Source organism: Erigeron canadensis, chromosome 9 (assembly GCF_010389155.1).
Source record: "Erigeron canadensis isolate Cc75 chromosome 9, C_canadensis_v1, whole genome shotgun sequence".
Classification (NCBI taxonomy): domain Eukaryota; kingdom Viridiplantae; phylum Streptophyta; class Magnoliopsida; order Asterales; family Asteraceae; genus Erigeron; species Erigeron canadensis.
In genome coordinates this window covers 35,908,412-35,930,716 of record NC_057769.1, presented here as the reverse complement: position 1 = coordinate 35,930,716, position 22,305 = coordinate 35,908,412, and the positions used below count along the sequence as shown (strand labels likewise).

The 22,305-nt window shown below is 35.5% G+C and overlaps 4 protein-coding genes across 4 annotated transcripts; 3 read left to right on the top strand and 1 right to left on the bottom strand.

The window, feature by feature from the left end:
• The first annotated feature begins 4,767 nt into the window (after positions 1-4,767).
• On the top strand, positions 4,768-6,174 carry LOC122583724. Its single transcript, XM_043756099.1, has one exon. It carries the CDS (start codon positions 4,768-4,770, stop codon positions 6,172-6,174), a length of 1,407 nt encoding a protein of 468 aa, XP_043612034.1.
• A 302-nt stretch (positions 6,175-6,476) lies between these two features.
• LOC122583723 lies at positions 6,477-11,417 on the top strand. Its single transcript, XM_043756098.1, has 3 exons — positions 6,477-6,719; positions 7,512-7,697; positions 9,252-11,417. The coding sequence occupies exons 1-3, from the start codon at positions 6,477-6,479 to the stop codon at positions 11,415-11,417; spliced, it is 2,595 nt and encodes an 864-aa protein (XP_043612033.1).
• Positions 11,418-12,873: 1,456 nt separating this feature from the next.
• LOC122583721 lies at positions 12,874-14,514 on the top strand. The gene has a single exon (XM_043756097.1). It carries the CDS (start codon positions 12,874-12,876, stop codon positions 14,512-14,514), a length of 1,641 nt encoding a protein of 546 aa, XP_043612032.1.
• Positions 14,515-16,106: 1,592 nt separating this feature from the next.
• On the bottom strand, positions 16,107-22,305 carry LOC122583803 (protein unc-13 homolog). The gene is made up of 5 exons (XM_043756178.1): positions 21,688-22,305; positions 19,991-20,857; positions 19,150-19,605; positions 18,887-19,076; positions 16,107-17,558 (listed from the first exon to the last, which is right to left on the bottom strand). Exons 1-5 carry the CDS (start codon positions 22,252-22,254, stop codon positions 16,621-16,623), a joined length of 3,018 nt encoding a protein of 1,005 aa, XP_043612113.1. The 5' UTR covers positions 22,255-22,305; the 3' UTR covers positions 16,107-16,620.

Here is a 22,305-nt window from a genome sequence, read left to right as displayed (position 1 = left end):
CAAAATCATTCGGTTACCAAAATCATTTCAATATCACCAATTTCAACGTCTTTCAAGATATCATATGAGAGACGATACCCAATCCGTATGTCCAAACAATTTCCAATTATCAACAATATTAATATGAATTTCACTTAGCCACAAGGGCATAATTCAATATCAAATTTCATTTAGCCACAAAGGCATAATTTACATAATTTTGATGAGTAAATGCTTGAGCCACTACTACTACCATTTTTTCAAAGTCCAATAATAAATAAATAAATAAATTTTGCACAAACTGTCAATCAAGTGCCGTAGTAATAATAATATAGAAGGGTCGTGTCATGGAGACGACCTAAGTAAGGTAGCTAGAACACCCGTGGTCGGACTGGAAGTGGAAGTTGTCACAAAGGCAACCAACCTTCCACCGTTACACAAATGGGTGGGTGGACGAAACCTAGTTGCGCAACTAACTAACTACAGGCCTCCATAATCGGAGTAAATAGTAGTGAACCGAAGAAAGCGGTTTGACAGAACTCAAGCTCATCATATAAATCATTTATCATAATGAACATACGAAACAATTTCATTTCATAATCATAATATCAAGAATCATTTCATATATATGTAATAATAAAAGCAATTTAGCTTATATATCATGCTTTTCACCCCGATAGTTAAAACACATAAAATAGTTTGAAAGGGAGCTATGACTCACCTTGATATGCCGCATATTATACTCATCTATCCAAAATGGGTACTTCCCATCTATAGTTTCCTTGACCATATATCCATTATGTTCCTCCATCATTTTTCAAGCCAAGACTATCTCTACGATAGGACTAATATACGTAAGTTCCTATCTTAAGCCATCACTTAGAAATGCCATTTTCATTATGTTGCTATCAATTGTGGGGTCCAAGTATATTGGTAACACTCGCATCGTTTTGGTTGTAGAGATTGATGGTGTAAAGGGTTACTTTCATTACATGTGTAGTTATAAGTTGTTAGATTTTCGGCAACTTGGCTTCATTTGTGGTTTCACTTGATATATTAGGTTATCATATAGAAATATCTTATTAAGTTATGTTGTCCTTATTCATCATTTGTTGTGTAACCGATTTTAGCGTGAATTAACATTTGTGATATCAATATATATAGCTTGGTTAACATAATTACTTATGTAAATCTCACTTAATTATCTTTGTTTTATTTTGATTACACTTATCTCATGAAATTCGTTTAAGTGTTATGGGCCATTATCAATTGGGCCTTAGGTGTCATGGGCTTTTAAATGTTTTGGGCTTACATTAGTTATTAGGCTTTACCTTATTTGGGTTAGGTGCATAATAGGTCATAGTGGTTATTGGGCTATAAGGCTTATTGGGCCAAGTGGGCCTACTGATTTGTGTTCCTTATGGGTTCATTATTTGGGCCGGGTTAGCCCATTATGGTTCTTAGTTCATTACATAGCCCATTATGCCATTTATAAGATTACTTACAAATTTTCTGTTTTATACTTTATTTTTAAGAAATGTTAGCTACTATTTGGGGTCAAGACGAATTAATTGGACCTTCATGATTTTTACACAGTGACTTATATGTATCTAGTATTTTTGTGAATTTTTGGTGAATTTTTAGATGATGTTTGGTGTCCGTAAAAATTATCTAAACACAAACTGTCCCGAATGGGCACTGCTTGCGACATCAGAAGTTTTATAAAAGTTCTTGATGTTCTGATTGTTAGAAAAATCCCATGATTTTATTTTAAGTTCACAACACATTGAAATTACTTTCCACCAAGTATGACTTCCTGGAACTTTATGGATTAGGAGATAAAAATTGTTAAAGTTTATAAAATATTCATACAAAATTACAGTTTTAACCAGTTTCAGTAGAAAAATCATATCTTTCGTTTGGTTCAGTATTTTTGAGTAATTCCAGTTGGAGATTAATCTTAACTCATTTTTCTACAACTTTTATTTTGATAGTCTTTCTTGAAAATGCCCTCACATGCCCAGTTTTCCCGTTCAAAGACAGAAGATGGATTCTGTCAGCTTACTTTGTTTGCCCAATGCATGCCTTTACTTTATGGCTTCACCCAATACTTATTTTGGCAAACCCAATACATTTTGTTCATCCTAATTCATCTCTTCATGTTTTCTCCAGATTTTATTTCATATTTTATGGACAAATCATGTGATGAAGGTGATGAATTTATATTTGTGTTCTTGTGATTTCGGTTAGTGACTTTTATGCATTGTTTGGTCTTGAATTCTTATAAAATCCTTATTTCTTGTACTAACTTCATAAATCCCAGATTATTAACATGTATTTTAACATCAAAATATATATGAAATCATCAATTAAAGACCCATCTCAAATCTCAAATCAAAACAACTTAAACTAGTGCAAATCCAAGCATGCATGTAATCATCTCATCATTTAATCATCTCATCATTTTAACAACAAATCTTTATCCAACTTCAATTCAACAACTTAAAAACATATTTTTATGAAAAACTCCAGAAATATATTCATCAAGATATATAAAAATATGACCATATTTCAAAGGAAAAATCACTTTAAAAGTTATTTAATCTATAACAACACTTTTGGGTCTTAAACTTGTTGAATCCTTGAATCTTTTCTCTAGATCTTGACATGCAATAGCATGAAAGAAAAGATTCTATCAACTTGCTCTCATCAAGTGTATAATCAAAAGAAAACATAAAGAAAACATGAACTTTTGATAAAACCTTTTTAATATGAACAAGAACAAGATTAATCTAGAAAAGAGATGAAGATATATACCCTTGAAGAACACTTTTTGATGATGAAAATATGCAGATTTTCGTGACCCTTAATGCCTCCAACAACCCTTGTTTCAACCTTAATATAACCCTTAAACTATGCTTGAATTAAACCTTTATTAATCTAGCGTATAACCCTTATTATTAATATGTGTTTAGATGGATTTTTCTTCCTTTTTATTCCTTGAGGGCTGCCAAAAATGAAGAGAGAAAGAGAGGAGAGAAAGTAGTTGTTTGAGTGTAAGAATGTGTTTGTGTGTGTGTTGGAAGAATAAGTGTTGGAGTGTTAATTGTATGGGGAGTATAAGGGAGGATGAATTTTGATTGGAGGTGTTGTATGGGGAGTGGGGAGGGCCGGCCTTGGGGGTGGAATAAGGAGGGGATTTTTAGTTTAAAATTTAAAATGGGTATTAGTTGTAGGTGTATAATGTGATTATGTATAGGTTATATGTATATGTTCATGCATGCTTAATATTTACTAATTATTTGTGGTTTAAAACAAATTTGTGTTAGTATGTATATATATATATGTCGTGTATATATGTATGTATGGATATATTCTTGTATTTTTAGTTGGTTACATAAGCTATTAGTTATAAACTTGTATTTATTTTTAAGCATATATATACTTACTCATTATTTAAGCACTTTATGTACATATAACTTACAAATATTTTCGAGATGGAAATTTTTATTTTCATGGCCATATTTACTTAAATTTGGTTTGGTGTTTAATTTGTTGGACAATTTATAGGAATTTTGATTGTTATCTCAACTTGTGAGTCTTACATTATTGTTTATATAACTTAATTGATTAACAATAAAATTTTTTGTTCAAAGGTATTTTATGAAGTTCATTTAAAACTAGTTTATTGCTTGAGATTATCTCGAATGATTCTAGTTATTGTTTATGGCATTTCTAAGGCATTTCACCATACTAGAGGGCAATTGTCAATATGCCTAAATGTCTAGAAGGTCAATTTCCCTAACAAACCTCTAGGGATAGATACCTAGATAAATATAAGTACGTTGTCTTAGTCGGAAAATGAGGGTTGTCACAATGTTTTGTCCCATCTTTTGCCACGGGTCAAGGTCTCACCGCTTAACTCGTTTTAAGTCGTCCAACTAAGAACGTGCAAAATTGACCACCACTATGTACCAGTGAATGGGTTTTGCCATGCAATCGCCATTTCACCACTGTGTACCAGTGAGTAAAACGACGACCCCATGTGTCCTTGACAAATTGGATGGCAATGACTTAAGTTTATTGGGTCATACAATTTGATATGTGATCAAAAAGTTATGTTTAGAAGATTCATGCATATCTTCTAAACATAATATTTAATAAAATCATTTATATAGTCTTAATAACACAAGAGAGCTCGGTAGCTCCATTTGAACGCACAAAGAAACGAAAGGGGAAAGGTTTGCGATAAACGCAATTAAAAACTCGCCCTTTTAGAAGGCTAGCGCACTCCGGCTTATACCTCTCTTAGAGTTTGTTCAAATGGTGAGCCGGTGTATCCCAAGGTTGTAAGACTCCAATTTTATTAAAAAATCTCTTATTTCGATATTGCTTAGTCAAGTTTATCTTTTCTCAAAAACAATTTTACATCACAATTTATATCACAATAAATATGTAAAATCATAAACTATAACTTTTAAGCATGCAACGAGTTATGGTAGGTCACCTAAACATGTCACTATGGTTTATTCATGTCTAATCCGGCTCCACTTTCAAAGAAGAGGACCACATACATCAAGTCGCCTTGATTGTGTAAGCCTTAAACATATACAACACAAACAATTATCATATAATCACATATTTTGCTCACTGGAATCTCAAGTAGCTTCACGACCTGTTTAGACCTATTTCTATTCCGATTCAGATTTCGACCAGAACTACAAACTGTGGTTTCCATGCAGGTTTTTCACAATCAATGCGGTTTCTATCACGGTGATTGCCATAGCAATGAAGCTACCAGTAGATCTAAGCGCAAACACGGAGGATGACAGTAATGCGAGGTTTGTCAGCATTTTGTTCTTGGTCACCATGGTAGCCAATTTCCTTCCTTCTTTGGGGCTTATGGGTGACAAAGAACTTCTCATTAACATCATTGCCTTGGGTATTCTATTAATCACCATACTTGTTAATATATGGATCCTAGCTTTTTCATGGGCGTTGAGGAGTTTTGCTGCAGGTATATTCATATTACCTTGTCTGTTGGTATTTTCGGTAGCTTTGACCGTGCCAGCATCTAGAAGAAACTTACAACTACAGTACAAGGAGTTGTGCAGATTGGCTTCAAATCATGACGAGATAAATTTCTCTTACGAAGAACTCGTTAACTACGTTAAAATGCATTGGATGATGGCAGAAACAGGTGACCCCCAATTTGCGATAGCTTGTTCACAGATTTCTTTTACTTTAGGAGTTTTATGTTCAGATGTTGCCATCTTTGCCGTCTCATGGTTTATAGATCCATACTTTCCTCGCAGAGAATCATCCGATTATGATTGGTCAATCAAGATTATTAATAATGTGCAACATGTTGGGGTTTTGGTAGGTTGTGTAGCACCAATATCTAGATGTTTTACTGTCATCGGTTATAACAAGCCTTCTACGAAATGGAACAAGAACCATCTAAACGTGTTCAAAGTTGAAAAACAATGGATAGAAAGACTTGAGCAATGGAAACGCATCCACGTCCGTTCTCATATCCCAGGGCGCCATTGCAAAAAGGTTTTCCATCTGGTCAAAAACATGATTTTGAACATTTGTATTGCACTTCAGATAGTGGCTGCAGTTATATGTAAAATGATTTGCCTTCTTCCTAGATGTTTCCTGATCTTATTCTTTTATTGTTGGTATCTCTGCAAATTATTATTGAAAAGGTTTAAATGGGGGTCAAAAAATGACTACATAAGTGAAGAAGAGGTGGAAAAATATGCCAAGTATGTTATGCTAGCTGAAGAAGAGGCGAACCTTTCAGAGAGAATATTGACAAATATGCTTCGATCTATAACTAAACTTATTAAAGTATCTGCAGAGAAGGAGCCGAAAAATCTTATGAAGCTAATTCTAGATATATCTACTGGATTCAATGGAGTAATAAAGTTCGACAATGATGAAGTCCCTCCTCTATATCCTGAAGAAACCCAGAATTGTTGGAGCCTAGTAGCGGTAACGTTAATGACTATTGCAATTGCACTTCCAAACATTTCAAATAGCCATGTCAAAGAATTACTTGCTAGTATGCGGGAAGGACTCCAAATCGTAAGAATTGTTGAAGAAACCCTCAATGAAAATGCTGACTTGGTAGGTTCGAGAAAAGCAGCTAGACGTTTGTGGACAGACATTGAGTTATACAACAAGTGACTACATATTGATCTTCAAAATAAGTTTAGCAAGTCAAAATCAACAAAGAAGATTCTTCAATGGTTGGGTAATGAAGCAGTCAAAAATGTGATAGAGTTTAAGAGCTGCAAAAACAGAAGTTTGAACCGCTCTGTTCATAATTTATTGCTTCCAGTTCCATGTATAGAATTAGTCAAACCATACTACTCCACTGCAGTAAGCAAGAAAATTGGCCAAATGATGCGGAACTTTTTGAGTGGATATCAACAATAATTGCAGATCTATTCTGTGCTTGCTTTACCAACTTACCACGTGTCATAAAAATGAAGTGTCATCACGATGCAATAGAGAAAAGGAGGGACAGTATCCAGATTGCTGCTCAGCTTCTTGGTAAATCCAAAAAGATTCTAGAGATCCTCGAAGATCGCCAACTTCCAAATTTAGATTTAGACTCGATGGCCTATATCAATAAGTGGCTAGCTTTGCCAAATAGTCAAATACCTAACCGTTGTACTTCTTCAACCAGAGTTCAGCTTACTTCTTCAAGATCTAGTGAATTGCACATGGTAACTGTCGTGTAATATGTATGGATGTATTTTTATTGTCTATCGTGGATGTTGTTTTCTTTAGGTTGTCTAGCTTCATGTCTTGAACTTTAACGGGTTCCAATGTTCGTTAGCTATATAAAAAAAAATCAACAAATGCAACCGTATAGCAGAAGTAAAAAGGTCCAAATAACTTATATAAACACCGCGCTCTAATGACAACAATGACGAATCTTCAACTCCTAGCAGTTCTTCATGCTAAACTGCAAGCTGAATCAGAACAAGTGGAAACTGGGTGATTTATGGAATGCCCAGATTCCCTGGTGATTTATGCAGGGGTCATCATAGTTTCTTAGGAAAATTGTAGGTTTTCTTTAGGAATATAGAAGCTGCGTCATCATTTCTATAGCACAAACACGTAAGAGTCACTGACCTGAAGTTGAAGGCAAAGAAAGTCGGGATTAGGCAGACGACCCATAAATCTCTGCTAGAGTCAAACACCTGAATCCCTCAATAATAGTCTCGGTTTCAGTTCTAAAAGTGGGAGAACATTTCTTGCTGGAGTTGAAAATTTATTTATCTTTTACATCTTGGCAACCCGTCGCCATTAGCCCAGAATGTATAGATCCTTAAGGGACATAAGGTCGTCTTCTATAGTTTGACAGTCTTGACAGGTAAAAGAACGTGATGGGCTACTAGCCAGCAGCTAAAACCGACAAGAACCCTTAAAAAGATGCTTTCATTATTATTTAAGAAACTCAACATGTTCTGTCTACCATCAATTTCTGCAATAAACATCAAGTTCTGTTGTAGGTCCTCAAGGAATGGTTGGATTGTCTTCAACCATGGCCAACAATGAAGATTCCACCGCCACTTCCAAATTGTCTTCAATATATAAATCCATGGTCGCCGATCGGAATGAGGTGGACCGTGGATGAACCCGAACCCAACAAACAAACAACGACTTCCAATATCAACCATAACTCAAACATTCAAGCTGTAAGTATATACATATATATGTAAAAATAATACATATCCACTTTCTAATATGTACTAACCTTTAACAAAAATCAAAACTTTTTAAGACCATTAGGTGTATAAAAGAATGACTCGTTGCCACAACCGTAAAGCATCCATTAACAGCCGGGCCACTAGTTCCATATAATGGTGTGGGTTCGTGGTCAAATAGAAAACAGAATTCTACGCTAACAAAAAAACGAACCAAATTGACCAATTTGACTGAACCAAAACTATTTAACCAAAAAATAAATAAACTACCCAACCATTAGGGGCCATGGGCCGAATGAGAATTTATGGGACCAAAAAGAGCCCAAGAAAAGGCCATAGGCTAGCTGCAACAAATTTTAACTTGTCTAACATTTTTTTTTTTTAGAAAAAACAATTAATAAATGTTATATCCATAAACATAGCAAAAATTATTGTTTTTAAAAATACAAATTGCAAAATTATACAATATTAAAATAACATATTATAAAAAAAAAATCAAATGTTCATGTCCCTAAAAACTCAGACCATAAGTAGTCACCCATGTTACTCTTATGTCTAAACCTCCCATACCAATCACATATAAACCAATCGATGGTTTGGTGATAGATATTTGGTTAACTCAATATAGTTTGGTCAAGTTCTACAATTATTCAAGAACTTAAGAACCGGCCACTTTTTGCTCCAATAGGTCGAAGTTAACATAATCAATCAAACATCTACAGTTTACATAATTTTTTTCTTATTGGATAGACCACATGAATAGTACATTTGGCAAGTATTTGTTGCAACAATGCGTCAAAATGTTGATATTTTGGTCGTTATTGCTAGGATAGGGTTCAGAAAATTTCATTTCATGCATGTGCCCATTTACTTTTGGTCAAGCCTACACCGTTTACTTATATGAAAATTTCTGTTTTATCTTTCAGTTAACCTTCTCAATAAAATGTGGACATGTGATTTCTACTCTAAAACATTTTTATATTACTGTCAACATTTTAGATAACTTTAATAATTAAGAATAGGAAAAGTTAATGTATAAAAACAAGTATATCTGTGATAGTACTTCTGACCTTTATGTTAAAATAAGTTAGATGGCATAATTAGTTTTGTGTTTTCAGTAGAACACTTATGTAACATTTGATTTAAATCTAAATATTTTTGCTATTATCATCAGGTAGTTGGATATTAATCAGGACACCTCGACCAGTTTTCATGTGGCTATTATTCATCTAGAAAATAAATTAATTTCCAAGAATTTCATTTCATGAAATATGCATTTACTCTTTAAGTCAAGCTTAGTTCAATAATTCTATGCGTCTAAATTCAAGCGAGTACAGATATAAGCCAACCTTGTTCATTCCTGCTTTCTGCAACTTGTAATCAAACACATATTTAATGTCATGATGCGTTTACTATTAAGTCAAGCTTAGTTCAATAATGTGCTATATGCGTCGTCTTAATATAAGTCAACTTTATTCGATCATTCCTGCTTTCAGCAACTTGTAATCAAACAAATATTTTTGCAACACTTTAATATATTCATAGAATTCTGATTATTTACCTGCAAGCATCATGATGGAACCCATGGATGTCATGCCATGGGTCGGGCTGTATATTTGTGCAGCATCTTTATTCTGTACTCTTGCAATGGCAGCAGACGTATTTAATGGCTTTATTATAGGGAAACTGTGGTTTCCATGCAGGTTTTTCACAATCAATGCGGTTTCTATCACGGTGATTGCCATAGCAATGAAGCTACCAGTAGATCTAAGCGCAAACACGGAGGATGACAGTAATGCGAGGTTTGTCAGCATTTTGTTCTTGGTCACCATGGTAGCCAATTTCCTTCCTTCTTTGGGGCTTATGGGTGACAAAGAACTTCTCATTAACATAATTGCCTTGGGTATTCTATTAATCACCATACTTGTTAATATATGGATCCTAGCTTTTTCATGGGCGATGAGGAGTTTTGCTGCAGGTATATTCATATTACCTTGTCTGTTGGCATTTCCGGTAGCTTTGACAGTTCCAGCAAACAGAAGAAACTTTGAACTACAATACAAGGAGTTGCGCGGTTTGGCTTCAAGTCACGAGGAGATTAATTTTTCTTACCAGGAGCTTGTTATTTATGTTAAAATGTATTGGATGATGGCAGAGACGGGTAACCCCCAATTTGTGATAGCTTGTTCGCAGATTTCTTCTACTTTGGGGGTTTTATGTTTAGCCACCACCACAGGTGCCATCTCTCTGTTTTCTTATGTACGATATATTGATGGATCATCTGATTATAAGTGGTCAATTAAGATTATTTATTCTATGCAATTAGTTGGAGTTTTGGTAGGTGGTTTAGCACCAATTTTTAGATGTTTCACGATCATCAGTTATTTCAAGCCCTCTAAGAAATGGAGCAAGAACCATCTAAACGTGTTTAAAGTTGAGAAACATTGGATAGAAAGACTTGAGCAGTGGAAGCGCATATATGTCCGTTCACATATTCCAGGTCGTCATTGCAAAAAGGTTTTCCATATGGTCAAAAACATGATTTTGAACATTTGTATTGCACTTCAAATAGTGGTTGCAGTCATATGTAAAACAGTGTGCCTTGTTCCTAGATGTTTCCTGATCTTATTTTCTTGTTGTTGGTACTTCTGTAAATCTTTAATGAAAAGGTTTAAATGGGGATCAAAAGCATCCAGGGACTATGTACCTAAAGAAGAGGTTGAAAAATATAGTAAGTATGTTCTGCTAGCTGAAGAAGCGGCGGAGCTTTCAGAGAGAATATTGACAAATATACTTGAATCTATAAGTAAACTTATTAAAGTATCTACAGAGACAGAGCCAAGAAATCTTATGAAGCTTCTGGATTATTCCATAGGATTTAATGGAATAGTAGAGTTCGATGATGATGAAGTCCCACCTCTATATCCTGATGAAACCCAGAATTGTTGGAGCCTAGTAGCGGTAACGTTAACGACTATCGCAATTGCACTTCCTGGCATTTCAAATAGCCATGTCAAAGAATTACTTGCTAGTATGCGGGAAGGACTCCAAATCGTAAGAAATATTGAAGAAACCCTCAATGAAAATGCTGACTTGGTAGATGCGAGAAAAGCAGCTAGACGTTTGTGGACAGAAGTTGAGTTATACAACAAGTGGCTACATATTGATCTTCAAAAGAAGTTTAGCAAGTCAAAATCAACAAAACAGATTCTTCAATGGTTGGGTGATGAAGCAGTCAAAAATGTGATAGAGTTTAAGAGCTTCAAAAACGGAAGTTTGAACCACTCTGTTCATAATTTTATTGCTTCCAGTTCCATGTATAGAATTAGTCAAACCATACTACTCCACTGCAGGAAGCAAGAAAATTGGCCAAATGATGCGGAACTTTTTGAGTGGATATCAACAATAATTGCAGATCTATTCTGTGCTTGCTTTACCAACTTACCACGTGTCATAAAAATAAAGTGTCATCACGATGCAATAGAGAAAAGGAGGGACAGTATCCAGATTGCTGCTCAGCTTCTTGGTAAATCCAAAAAGATTCTAGAGATCCTCGAAGATCGCCAACTTCCAAATTTAGATTTAGACTCGATGGCCTATATCAATAAGTGGCGTGCTTTGCCAAATAGTCAGACAATTAGACGTTGTACTTCTTCAACCAAAGTCCAACTTACTTCTTCGAGTGAATTGCTCATGGTAACTGTCGTGTAATATGTATGGATGTATTTTTGTTGTCCTGTAACCGTTGTACTTCTTCAACCAGGTTGTCTAGCTTCATGTCACTAAGTTTCTTATTGGATGGACGACATGAATAGTATATTTGACAAGTATTCGTGCCCGCAAGAATGCGTCAAAATGTGGATATTTAGTCGTTATTAATGCTAGGAAAGGGTCCAGAAATTTCATTTCATGCATGTGCGCATTGACTTTTGGTCAAGTTTACTTGTATGTAATTTCTGTTTTATAGCTCATTTAGCCTTCTCAATAAAATGTGGACATGTTATTTCTACAATTAAACATTTTTATATTACTGTGAACAACTTAGATAACTTTAATAATTAAAAAAAAGGAAAAGTTAATGTTCAAGAACAAGTATATATATTTATTATGGTACTTCTGAATTTTATGTTAAATTAAGTTTATATGGCATAAGTTGTGTATATTCAGAAAACTTATGTAACATTTAAATCTAAATATTTTTGCTAATATCATCAGATAGTTGGATATTAAGGCCGGTGCTTATAAGGATGGAGTACCCTCAGCTTCTTGACTGCCACGTCAGCATTACATCACTCAGGACTTCCCTTAAGACTCTCACTGTCTATAAGACAAGCTTCTTCGAACTTCTTCCTCACATCATCAATTAATTTATTTTTTCCTATTACCTAAACATAAAATTAAAAAACTAGTTTTTGAATATTAAAAAACATATTAGGATTAACAAATTATAAAGAATACAAAAATAAAAACAATAAATTAATTTTAGGGGCTAAATTGATAACTTTTAAAACTCAAAAAGTTAATTCATAAACATATTATATTATAAGGGTAGAAATGAAAATTCATTATTATATATATATAATATATATATATAGATATACATATATGTACCTGTCCCTTTTGTCTTCCTCAGCAACTTCACCAGCAAATCTCACACACACACAAACTAGAACAAGATACAAGACATACACATATATATATTATGAATATATCTACCATGTTTATATATGTATTAAAGCAAAAAAAGAAGAAAAAGAAAAATACAAGTAAACACCGATGGCCCCACACGCAAGCGTCTTCCAACTTCTTGTGGGAGAATATTTGGCTGGACGCAAGCTTGAGGACACTAGCTGTCAATAACGTCCAACTTCTCCACGTCAAAGGACGCACCCTTTGAGACGCCTATAAGCACAGGCCTAATTAATCAGGACACCTGGACCTGTTTTCATGTGGCTATTATTCATCTAGAAAATAATCTTCCAAGAATTTCATTTCATGATATATGCGTTTACTTTAAAGTCAAGATTAGTTCAATAATTTGCGTCTAAATATAAGTCAAACTTATTCATTCCTGCTTTCTGCAACTTGTAATCAAACAAATATGTTTGCAACACTTTAATATTCATAGGATTCTGATTATTTACCTGCAAGCATCATGATTGAACCCATGGATTTCATGCCGTGGGTGGGGCTGTATATTTGTGCAGCATCCTTAGTCTGTACTCTTGCAATGGCAGCGGATGCTTTCCGTGGCTTTAGAATAGGGAAACTATGGTTTCCATGTAGGTTTTTCACAGTCAATGCAGTTTCCGTCACATTGATTGCCATATCAATGAAGCTGCCAGTTGATCTAAGTGCAAACACGGAGGATGACATCTTTGCAAGGGATGTCAGCATTTGTTTCTTGGTCACCATGGTAGCTAATTTCCTTCCTTCTTTAGGGCTTATGGGTGACAAAGAACTTCTCATTAACATCATAGCCTTGGGGATTCTATTAATCACCGTACTCGTTAATATATGGGTGGTGGGTGGTTTAGTTAGTGTAAACGTGTTACCTTGTCTGTTGGCATTTTCGGTAGCTTTGACCGTTCCAGCATCTAGAAGAAACTTAGAACTACAATACAAGGAGTTGCGCAGATTGACTTCAAATCATGATGAGATAAATTTCTCTTACGAAGAGCTTGTTAACTACGTTAAAATGCATTGGATGATGGCAGAAACAGGTGACCCCCAATTTGCGATAGCTTGTTCACAGATTTCTTTTACTTTAGGGGTTCTATGTTTAGATGTTGCCATCTATGTCATCTCATGGTTTATAAATCCATACTTTCCTCGCGAAGAATCATCCGATTATGATTGGTCAATCAAGATTATTATGTATGTGCAATTTGTTGGGGTCTTACTAGGCTGTTTAGCACCGATATCTAGATGTTTTTCTGTTACCAGTTATGTCAAGCCTTCTAAGAAATGGAGCAAGAACCATCTAAATGTGTTCAAAGTTGAAAAGCAATGGATAGAAAGACTTCAGCAATGGAAACGCATCCACGTCCGTTCTCATATTCCAGGGCGCCATTGCAAAAAGGTTTTCCATCTGGTCAAAAACATGATTTTGAACATTTGTATTGCACTACAGATCGTGGCTGCAGTACTATGCAAAATGATTTGCCTTGTTCCTAGATGTTTCCTGATCTTATTCTTTTATTGTTGGTATCTCTGCAAATTATTATTGAAAAGGTTTAAATGGGGGTCAAAAAATGACTACGTAAGTAAAGAAGAGGTGGAAAAATATGCCAAGTATGTTATGCTAGCTGAAGAAGAGGCGAACCTTTCAGAGAGAATATTGACAAATATGCTTCAATCTATAACTAAAGTTGTTAAAGTAGCTGCAGAGAAGGAGCCGAGAAATCTTATGAAGCTACTTCTAGATAAATCTACAGGATTCAATGGAGTAATAAAGTTCGACAATGATGAAGTCCCTCCTCTATATCCTGAAGAAGTCCAGAATTGTTGGAGCCTAGTAGCGGTAACGTTAATGACTATTGCAATTGCACTTCCTAACATTTCAAATAGACATGTCAAAGAATTACTTGCTAGTATGCGAGAAGGACTCCAAATCGTAAAAATTGTTGAAGAAACCCTCAATGAAAATGCTGACTTGGTAGGTGCGAGAAAAGCAGCTAGACGTTTGTGGACAGAAGTTGAGTTATACAACAAGTGGCTACACATGATCTTCAAAAGAAGTTTAGCAAGTCAAAATCAAAAAAGAAGATTCTTCAATGGTTGGGTGATGAAGCAGTCAAAAATGTGATAGAGTTTAAGAGCTGCAAAAAAGGAAATCTGAATCACTCGGTTCATAATTTTATTGCTTCTAGTTCAATGTATAGAATCAGTCAAACCATAATACTCCACTGCAATAAGCAAGAAAATTGGCCAAATGATGCGGAACTTTTTGAGTGGATATCAACAATAATTGCAGATATATTCTGTGCTTGCTGTACCAACTTACCACGTGTCATAAAAATGAAGTGTCATCACGATGCAATAGAGAAAAGGAGGTACAGTATCCAGATTGCTGCTCAGCTTCTTGGTAAATCCAAAAAGATTCTTGAGATCCTCGAAGATCGCCAACTTCCAAATTTAGATTTAGACTCGATGGCCTATATCAATAAGTTGCGTGCTTTGCCAAATAGTCAGACACTTAGCCGTTGTACTTCTTCAACCAAAATCCAACTTACTTCTTCGAGTGAATTGCTCATGGTAACTATCCTATGATATGTAGATGTATTTTTCTTCGAGTGAATTGCTCATGGTAACTATGCTATGATATGTAGATGTATTTTTGTTGTCCTGTAACCGTTGTACTTCTTCAACCAGGTTGTCTAACTTCATGTCACTAAGTTTCTTTATGATTTGATAGCCAAATGTCACTTTTAGTTTCTGTCTAGTTTTTCCAATGTTTACTCCTCCTTTTTATCCTTTCTGGTCCATTGTTGAAGACTTGCGGTTTGTATTTTTCTTTTTATTTTTTACGAGTATTACAAGGCATGAAAGACATATCTTTTTTCTTTTCTAAGAACAGATGGAATGAAACCCGGGATTCTCGAAAAACTTCATATTATTAATCCACTCAAACAAATATAGAAAGTGAGACTCGAACTCAAGTGGATCCTGACAAACTCAAAGACCTTACCAGTGAAATCCGTATCTATTTGGATCTTCAAGTTGATTTGAACTTGCCGGTTCCTAAGTTTCTAGCTCAAGTATTTTGAGGTAGAGGAGCTCATCTTTTTCCCACTCTTCATCTGTTTTAGAAAATGGCAAATTGGCAACAAACTCGAGCCTTCTTGAATAAAAGGTAAACGAAGGGGTTCCTATCTAGGCTACGCAAGGAAAGCGGAGCCTTTAGCTCTAATGTATGTGGCCCAACTGACCATCTCCTAGACTATATCCACCCAACCATATCCTAGACTATCTCCTTGGTGATCCCGAGATGTTTAATTGCTAAGTTTAAACCCAACACTCTTCTGTACGACACTTACCACAAACCATCTTTTTAAGATTAACACTCTTCTGCTCGACACGTATCCTGGTATTCAACCTGATTCATACTAATGTAGAATTTTGGTATACTTTCACAAGCAGAATAAACGTAATTTAGCATGATGATAAAATGATTAATGCTAACACTAGAGTTAAATCGGCAATTACATCACCGAGATTATTATGACTCCACTCAAGATATAGATCAGATTGTAGGACAAGTATTTAGCTGGAAACTCTGTCACAAAAGATAACCATATTCATCCACACGAGAAGCCAAACTCTTTTTTGACAAACAAAAAAAATCTTAATATATAGCAAATGAAACCGCTGCCAGTAAAGAGTATAATACTATACATTACAATAAATAAATACCTAACATTAATTCAGAATCTGGGTTGTGAGCAACTTTCCCAACAGTAGTCTTTAGCACCAATTACATCCATTGAGAATAGGCTTTCAAAAAAGAAGCAAGTTTTCCATCAGAACGAAAACAATCAAGAAATGCAGCCTTGAAGCAGAAGTAAAAAGGTCCAAAGAACTTATATAAACACCGCGCTCTGATGGCAACAATAACGAATCTTCGACTTCGAGCAGTTCTTTATGCTAAACAGTTCTTCATGCTAAACCGCCATCTGAATCAGAACAAGGGAGGACTGGGTGGGGTTGATTTAACAAAAAGATTCTCGAAGATCAACTGTACAAAAACATAACCTTTAAGGTAGCCTGCTTACTTTATAGCCAACATTACAAATCCAAACAGAACTACAGTAAGATCTATGGAAATCCCTAGTTCCCTGGTGAACTTATGTAGTAATCATATGGTAAGATTCAAGGAAATACCCAGATTCCCTGGTGAAGTATGCAGGGATCATCATAGTTTCTTAGGCAAATTGTAAGTTTTCTTTAGGAATCTAGAAGCTGCGTCATCATTTCTATAGCACAAAACACGTAAGAGAGTGTTTGGGTCAGATGAGCTCCACTGACCTGAAGTTGCGGGTAATGGGAGTCGGGATTTGGCAGATGACCCGTAAATCTCTAGAGTCAAACGCCTGAATCGCTCAATAATAGTCTCAGTTTCAGTTCGAAAAAGTGGAAGAACATCTCTTGCTGTAGTTGAAAACTTATTTATTACATCCATTGGCAACCCATCACCGTTAGCCCAAAATAGATCCTTAAGGGACTTAAAGTCGTCTTCAATAAGTTGACAATCTTGACGGGTAAAAGAACGTGATGGGCCACCAGCAAGTAAAACCAACAAGAAGCCTTCAAAAGATGCTTTCATAATCTCAGCCACTAAACGTGTCCGGACTACCTCATGCACTGTCTCTGCAATAACCATTAAATTCTGTTCTAGGTCCTGAAGGAAAGGTTCGATTGTGGAAGATGACAGCTCACCAACATAAAGACCATCCCAAAGAGAATGGCTAAGATCCTGAAACACAATCTTGTAAGCCATGGACTCACACAGCTGTTGAATGCCTTCCAAACACGCACCCGGGGTGAGATCAAACTTTTTTGATAAACCATTTGAAAAATCTTCAACATGAGCGGATTCAGAATTTCTCAGAAGGGTTATGATTCTTTTCTCTAAAACTTCGAGCTCTGTACGAATTTGTTGCAAAGTATTTATACGTACACATAATTGTGGTACTCCAAAAGCGTTATTATTCCCGTTCATTGTAGCAACCTGAGAATTCCTTCTCTGTAGGATGGCAGATTTTTCCTTTTTCTTGAATACACCATGAAACTTTGCCTCCGCTGCACACCTGGTCAATGCCGGCATAGTGGGAATATATGTATTTCTTGATCCTGTACATCAAATAAGCAAACAGTGAATATTCATGATATCGTATGAAATGTCCATCAATCTGAAGATTACATACTTCAGAAAAACAAAAGCTACATATAGTTGGATGGAATGGAATAACAATAAAATAGATTGAACAAGCTAATGGGAGGTATCATTACATTCGTCCCAAAAATAATTGTCCACGTTAGTATTTTAGTTTGTACCGGTTGTCCATTTCTAAAAAGGTTAATGGGTCTTGCTAATTGTGCATAATATAGTTATAGTAAAAATATTAATGACTGGTTACTTAGGAGCCATTTCATTTTTGTAGGATGGTCCGTTCGAACATGGTTCTTTCAGTTTGACTATTTTAGCGTAAATAAATATGAAGTAAATTGTAACTGTGATTTAATAATGGGATTTTCATATGTTCAAAATGTAAAAGGTGGGTTCTAGTTAATAACTAAATGCTTCAAAAAATAAAGAGAGAGAAGCAACAAGAGAGGGGATAATGTACGTCTAAGCCACCCATATACGTATTGAAATTGCTTTATATAGGCCACCAAAGTGGAAAAGTACGTACCTTATTTCATTTACGTCAATTATGGCATTGAAAAGAAAATGGAAGATAACGTAAATGCCCTTAATGTTTTAACAACAAAAAGAAATAATCTTTGGAAAGGTCTCAACATGTTATGGAAACTTCTTGCATTTTTCAAATATCTTAAAAGAATTTTTGTCATCTGGCATGATTTTGGCCAAAATTGGTATTAATGAAACCAAATACTAATTTGGGTGGCCTACTATGTACTTTATAATATATTTGTGGCCTTAATTAAAGCGATTATATATTTGAGTTACCATACACTTTTAAAAATCAAAAAACTATTATACAGCATTTCTTATCTATATATAGATGTAGAAATAGATATATCATTTTAGGGAAAAAAATATTTTAAGTATTAAATATAGAAGGTTACTAACAGACACATTGAGCAAACAGGTTATATCTTCTTAAGTTATCGTCCCATTCCCCCTCCCTCGAGGAACGTGATTCTTTGCATTTTTGTAGTTCTAATTCCATGGGAAAGACTGTTTTCATTCCATACCATGATGAAATGGAATAAACAAAACAAACTAAAAAAACAGGGAGTCCTTGCCCATGGAATAAAAATTAGCAAAATGAAAAGAATCGTTTTCCATGAGAAATTATTTATTGATTTTATTTCACTCTTTTAGACGTAAACCACAGCTTTAGTTTCATTCTGGAATGGACCATTTCATGTCCTTCATGCGTACGTTTCAAGATGTAAAATTCAGCCAATGATTGTGGAGATTAGAACATTACCGCAACCTGACTTCACTTTACTTGCGTAATACTGGAGACATCTATCAAGGCCAACTATTAAATCAGGAAGCAATGCTGGATGCATGGGAATTGGCAACTGAAAAAAGGCATCCAGAGTTTCATCTATAATCCTCAAGACTTCAATAGCAGAGGGAGCATATCCTTCTTGATTAGCTCGTGGATTCCATACCTATATATTATTTCAATATTTCAGTATTTGCAGACATATTGAAGGTATAATGCAAAATTCTAATGAGAACCACCTCTTGTTGAAGATTTCTGTCTACCCACTCCTTCAATCTGTCCAATCTCAACTTGGTCCAACCTTTGACAAGATTGGCTATTGCAGCTTCAGCTTCAAAAGGTGGCATCTCACGAATGATTGCTTTCCCACCATCATCACTATCAACCGAATCCTCAACTGCTATCTGAACAAGGTCTTTCTCTAACTTATCAGCAGCTCTCAAAACTTGCACTGCATCTGGCGTCAACTCGGTTATACCCGAAATAAATTGTTTTAATTCATTCCCATAACAAATATGAAGAGTGGCAACAGCCACACCAGCAGCAAGAGGATGCCATCTTTTGAGTATTGGGCTAAACATTTTCTTTTCTTTGGTAGCTAATTCACCAACGTCTTTCGCAAGAATAGCAAGGACCGGAAGTGGGTTTGGCTGGTTTCGTGATGCCCTCCTGCTTGAATCTGCTTTCTCCATTATCTGCATCACAATCAAGATTCAGACTTATTGATATCTATCAAACCATAAACAACGAAAACTATTCATAGTAGATCTCGTAACTAGTAAATGTGAAGCCATATATATGAGAAAACGTATCACATTACTAACTTTCTGAATCAAACTATTGAACAGAACATTCATATGGTGGAGTATTGGCGTTTTGAATGGACCCATTCCATTTATCCCATTCCATTTCACAAAACAATCAGCTTTTGACTGGACCATTATAGTTCTTTGACTCCATATCAATCACTGCATTATAAAACTGTGCAGGGACAAATGGACAATAATGCCAATATAAAAGTTTTCTAGTCATTTTACTCTAGTTCTTCATTTAAGCTATATAGCATCAAAAACAACTTACTTGGGCAAAGGCAGTCCGAAGCGATGACCTAATGTATGTATCAGTCCTACTTCGAGGCACATCAACTTCATTTTTTCTTCGGCGACGGTACTCATTAGATATGTCTTCAACCAAAATTTTAGCAGCTGATACCCCCAAAGAAACAATACTCTGCATAGAATTAATATTTCCTTTGTCAAACGTATCATGATATGCAAGAAGTCGTTTTTCAGCCCAGCCCAATATCGATGTCAATGTAGAATTCAAGATTTTAGCATAAGTAGTATCCTTCGTTGTCTTTGCATCTTTTGCAACTTCTACAAGCTGGCAATCAGCAGCATACAGCAGATCATTATCTAATTGTCCAGTTGAAACAAAACGATTAAATAAAACCCACGAAAAACATATGTTATGAAACATTTGGTTTATTCCTAGTATTCCCCATGTTTTCTTAAGGAGTTCCATAACCTCATCAACTTCATCTATAATAGACGATTCATCATTAGCATCAAAGCATGTTTCTAGAAGGATCTCATAGAGTCTAAGATTCAACGGAACCCCATCTGCCCAATGGCATGATTCTGACAACCCATCATTCGATCGGTTGGCAAGTGACATTACAGCTCCACGTAAAACTTGCATTGCCTCGTTATTCCTTCCAGTTTCAATTGGTCTTTCCAATGCACCATGAATAATTTTTTGCAGCCTCTGGGAAGCAGTCGTGGAGTTGCCAAGTGGCACATGAGGGTGTAAAAGAAGTCCAGCTTCCAACATCTTCAAGTTTCTCTTCTGCCACATATCATACTCTTGTTGGTCGGTAAAATCTGAAGATTTAAACTGCTGTAATAGCTCTAATGGAAGAACCATCATTTCAACTCGTCTCCCAACCTGTTATCAGTGTATATAGATTATCATGATAAATATATTTTCAATTAATACATTACAAACTATATTATAAACATGATAGTATATGACAACTTGAGTTTGAACATCTAGCTAATATAGATTGTCCGTATATCTTAATACAAGACACAAGAGTATAACAAAAGTCGGTACAATTTGACTTTAGGATCAAAAGAGACAATTTGCAATAATAATAAACTTGGCAGTCTTCTATTCATGCCAAAATACAGAGGTCAGCAAACACAATCAATATCAAGCACATTACTTTCGTCCACTTTTCATCTAATCAACCAACAAAAAAGCATCAATAACAACTTATAATTATTATCAGTCTCTCCATAAAAAGTTTCCTCCTTTCATCCTCTTATCCAAGATAGTTCATCTATGTACTACGTTGACTAAGTAAATTAAATTTGAACGGAAGTAAATTAATATAACTTCCATTACTTTCAGTTTTGAACATCTACAAAAACCACAATCTTCAAAGGCGTTTGACTACATAGCATCGTTCACAAGAGAAAAGTCTTGTATTCGAAAACGGATTTTCGCTCATTTTCATTATTCCACTACACAAAAAATGGTCAAATTTCAACACACTATAAACCACCAAATATTATACCTTTTTTTTTTAAAAAAAAAACTACATTTTAATTTTCATATCTAATATAATCTAATGTGTAATATAAAATATATATACACATTTAACATCAAAATTACACAACTTTCTAATCAAATTTTGCAAATTTAAAGCATTTACATCACCAAATCTAATCACACACACATATATACATATATATTATATATATATATAATACCTGACCAGCAGAAATTCTCAACAATGCTCTTCTAATTCTAGAATCAGCAGCTTCAGAAATCTTCATCTGAATCCTAATTAACTCACCAACAGTCATAACCTTCTTCACCGCCTTCCCACCGGAACCACCGCCGCCGCCGGATCCAGCTGAGCCAGGACTTCCGGCACCGACAGACGAGCTAGATCGGAGACCGAACGCCTTCTTCATCTTCGACGCCGCCGTCGACGTTATCGATCTCTGAGACGGTGAAGCTGACAACGCCGCCGGCGAACCTGACGCCGCTGGAGAACCGGACATCGCCGGAGAATTGTAGGACAATGCTTTGCCGGTTGAAGTACGGCATGCGGCAACGAAGATCTCGTAGGCGGTTTCACGGAGGTCAGTGGCGGTTAGTGACGGTGTTAAGTCAGTGAATGGTGATGGAAGTGGCGGTGAACCGGAATTAGTAGTGGATGAACCGGTGGTGGTGATGGTGGTGGTGGACCGGGTTCCGTTCATTGTGGTTGAACCGGTTGAGTCTCTTCTTGAATGGCCCAGTATTCTTTCTCTACTAAAGAGAGAAGCCATTTTGAAAAAAAGTGTGTGTGTATGAAACAAAAAAAAAAAAAGAGTAAAGTG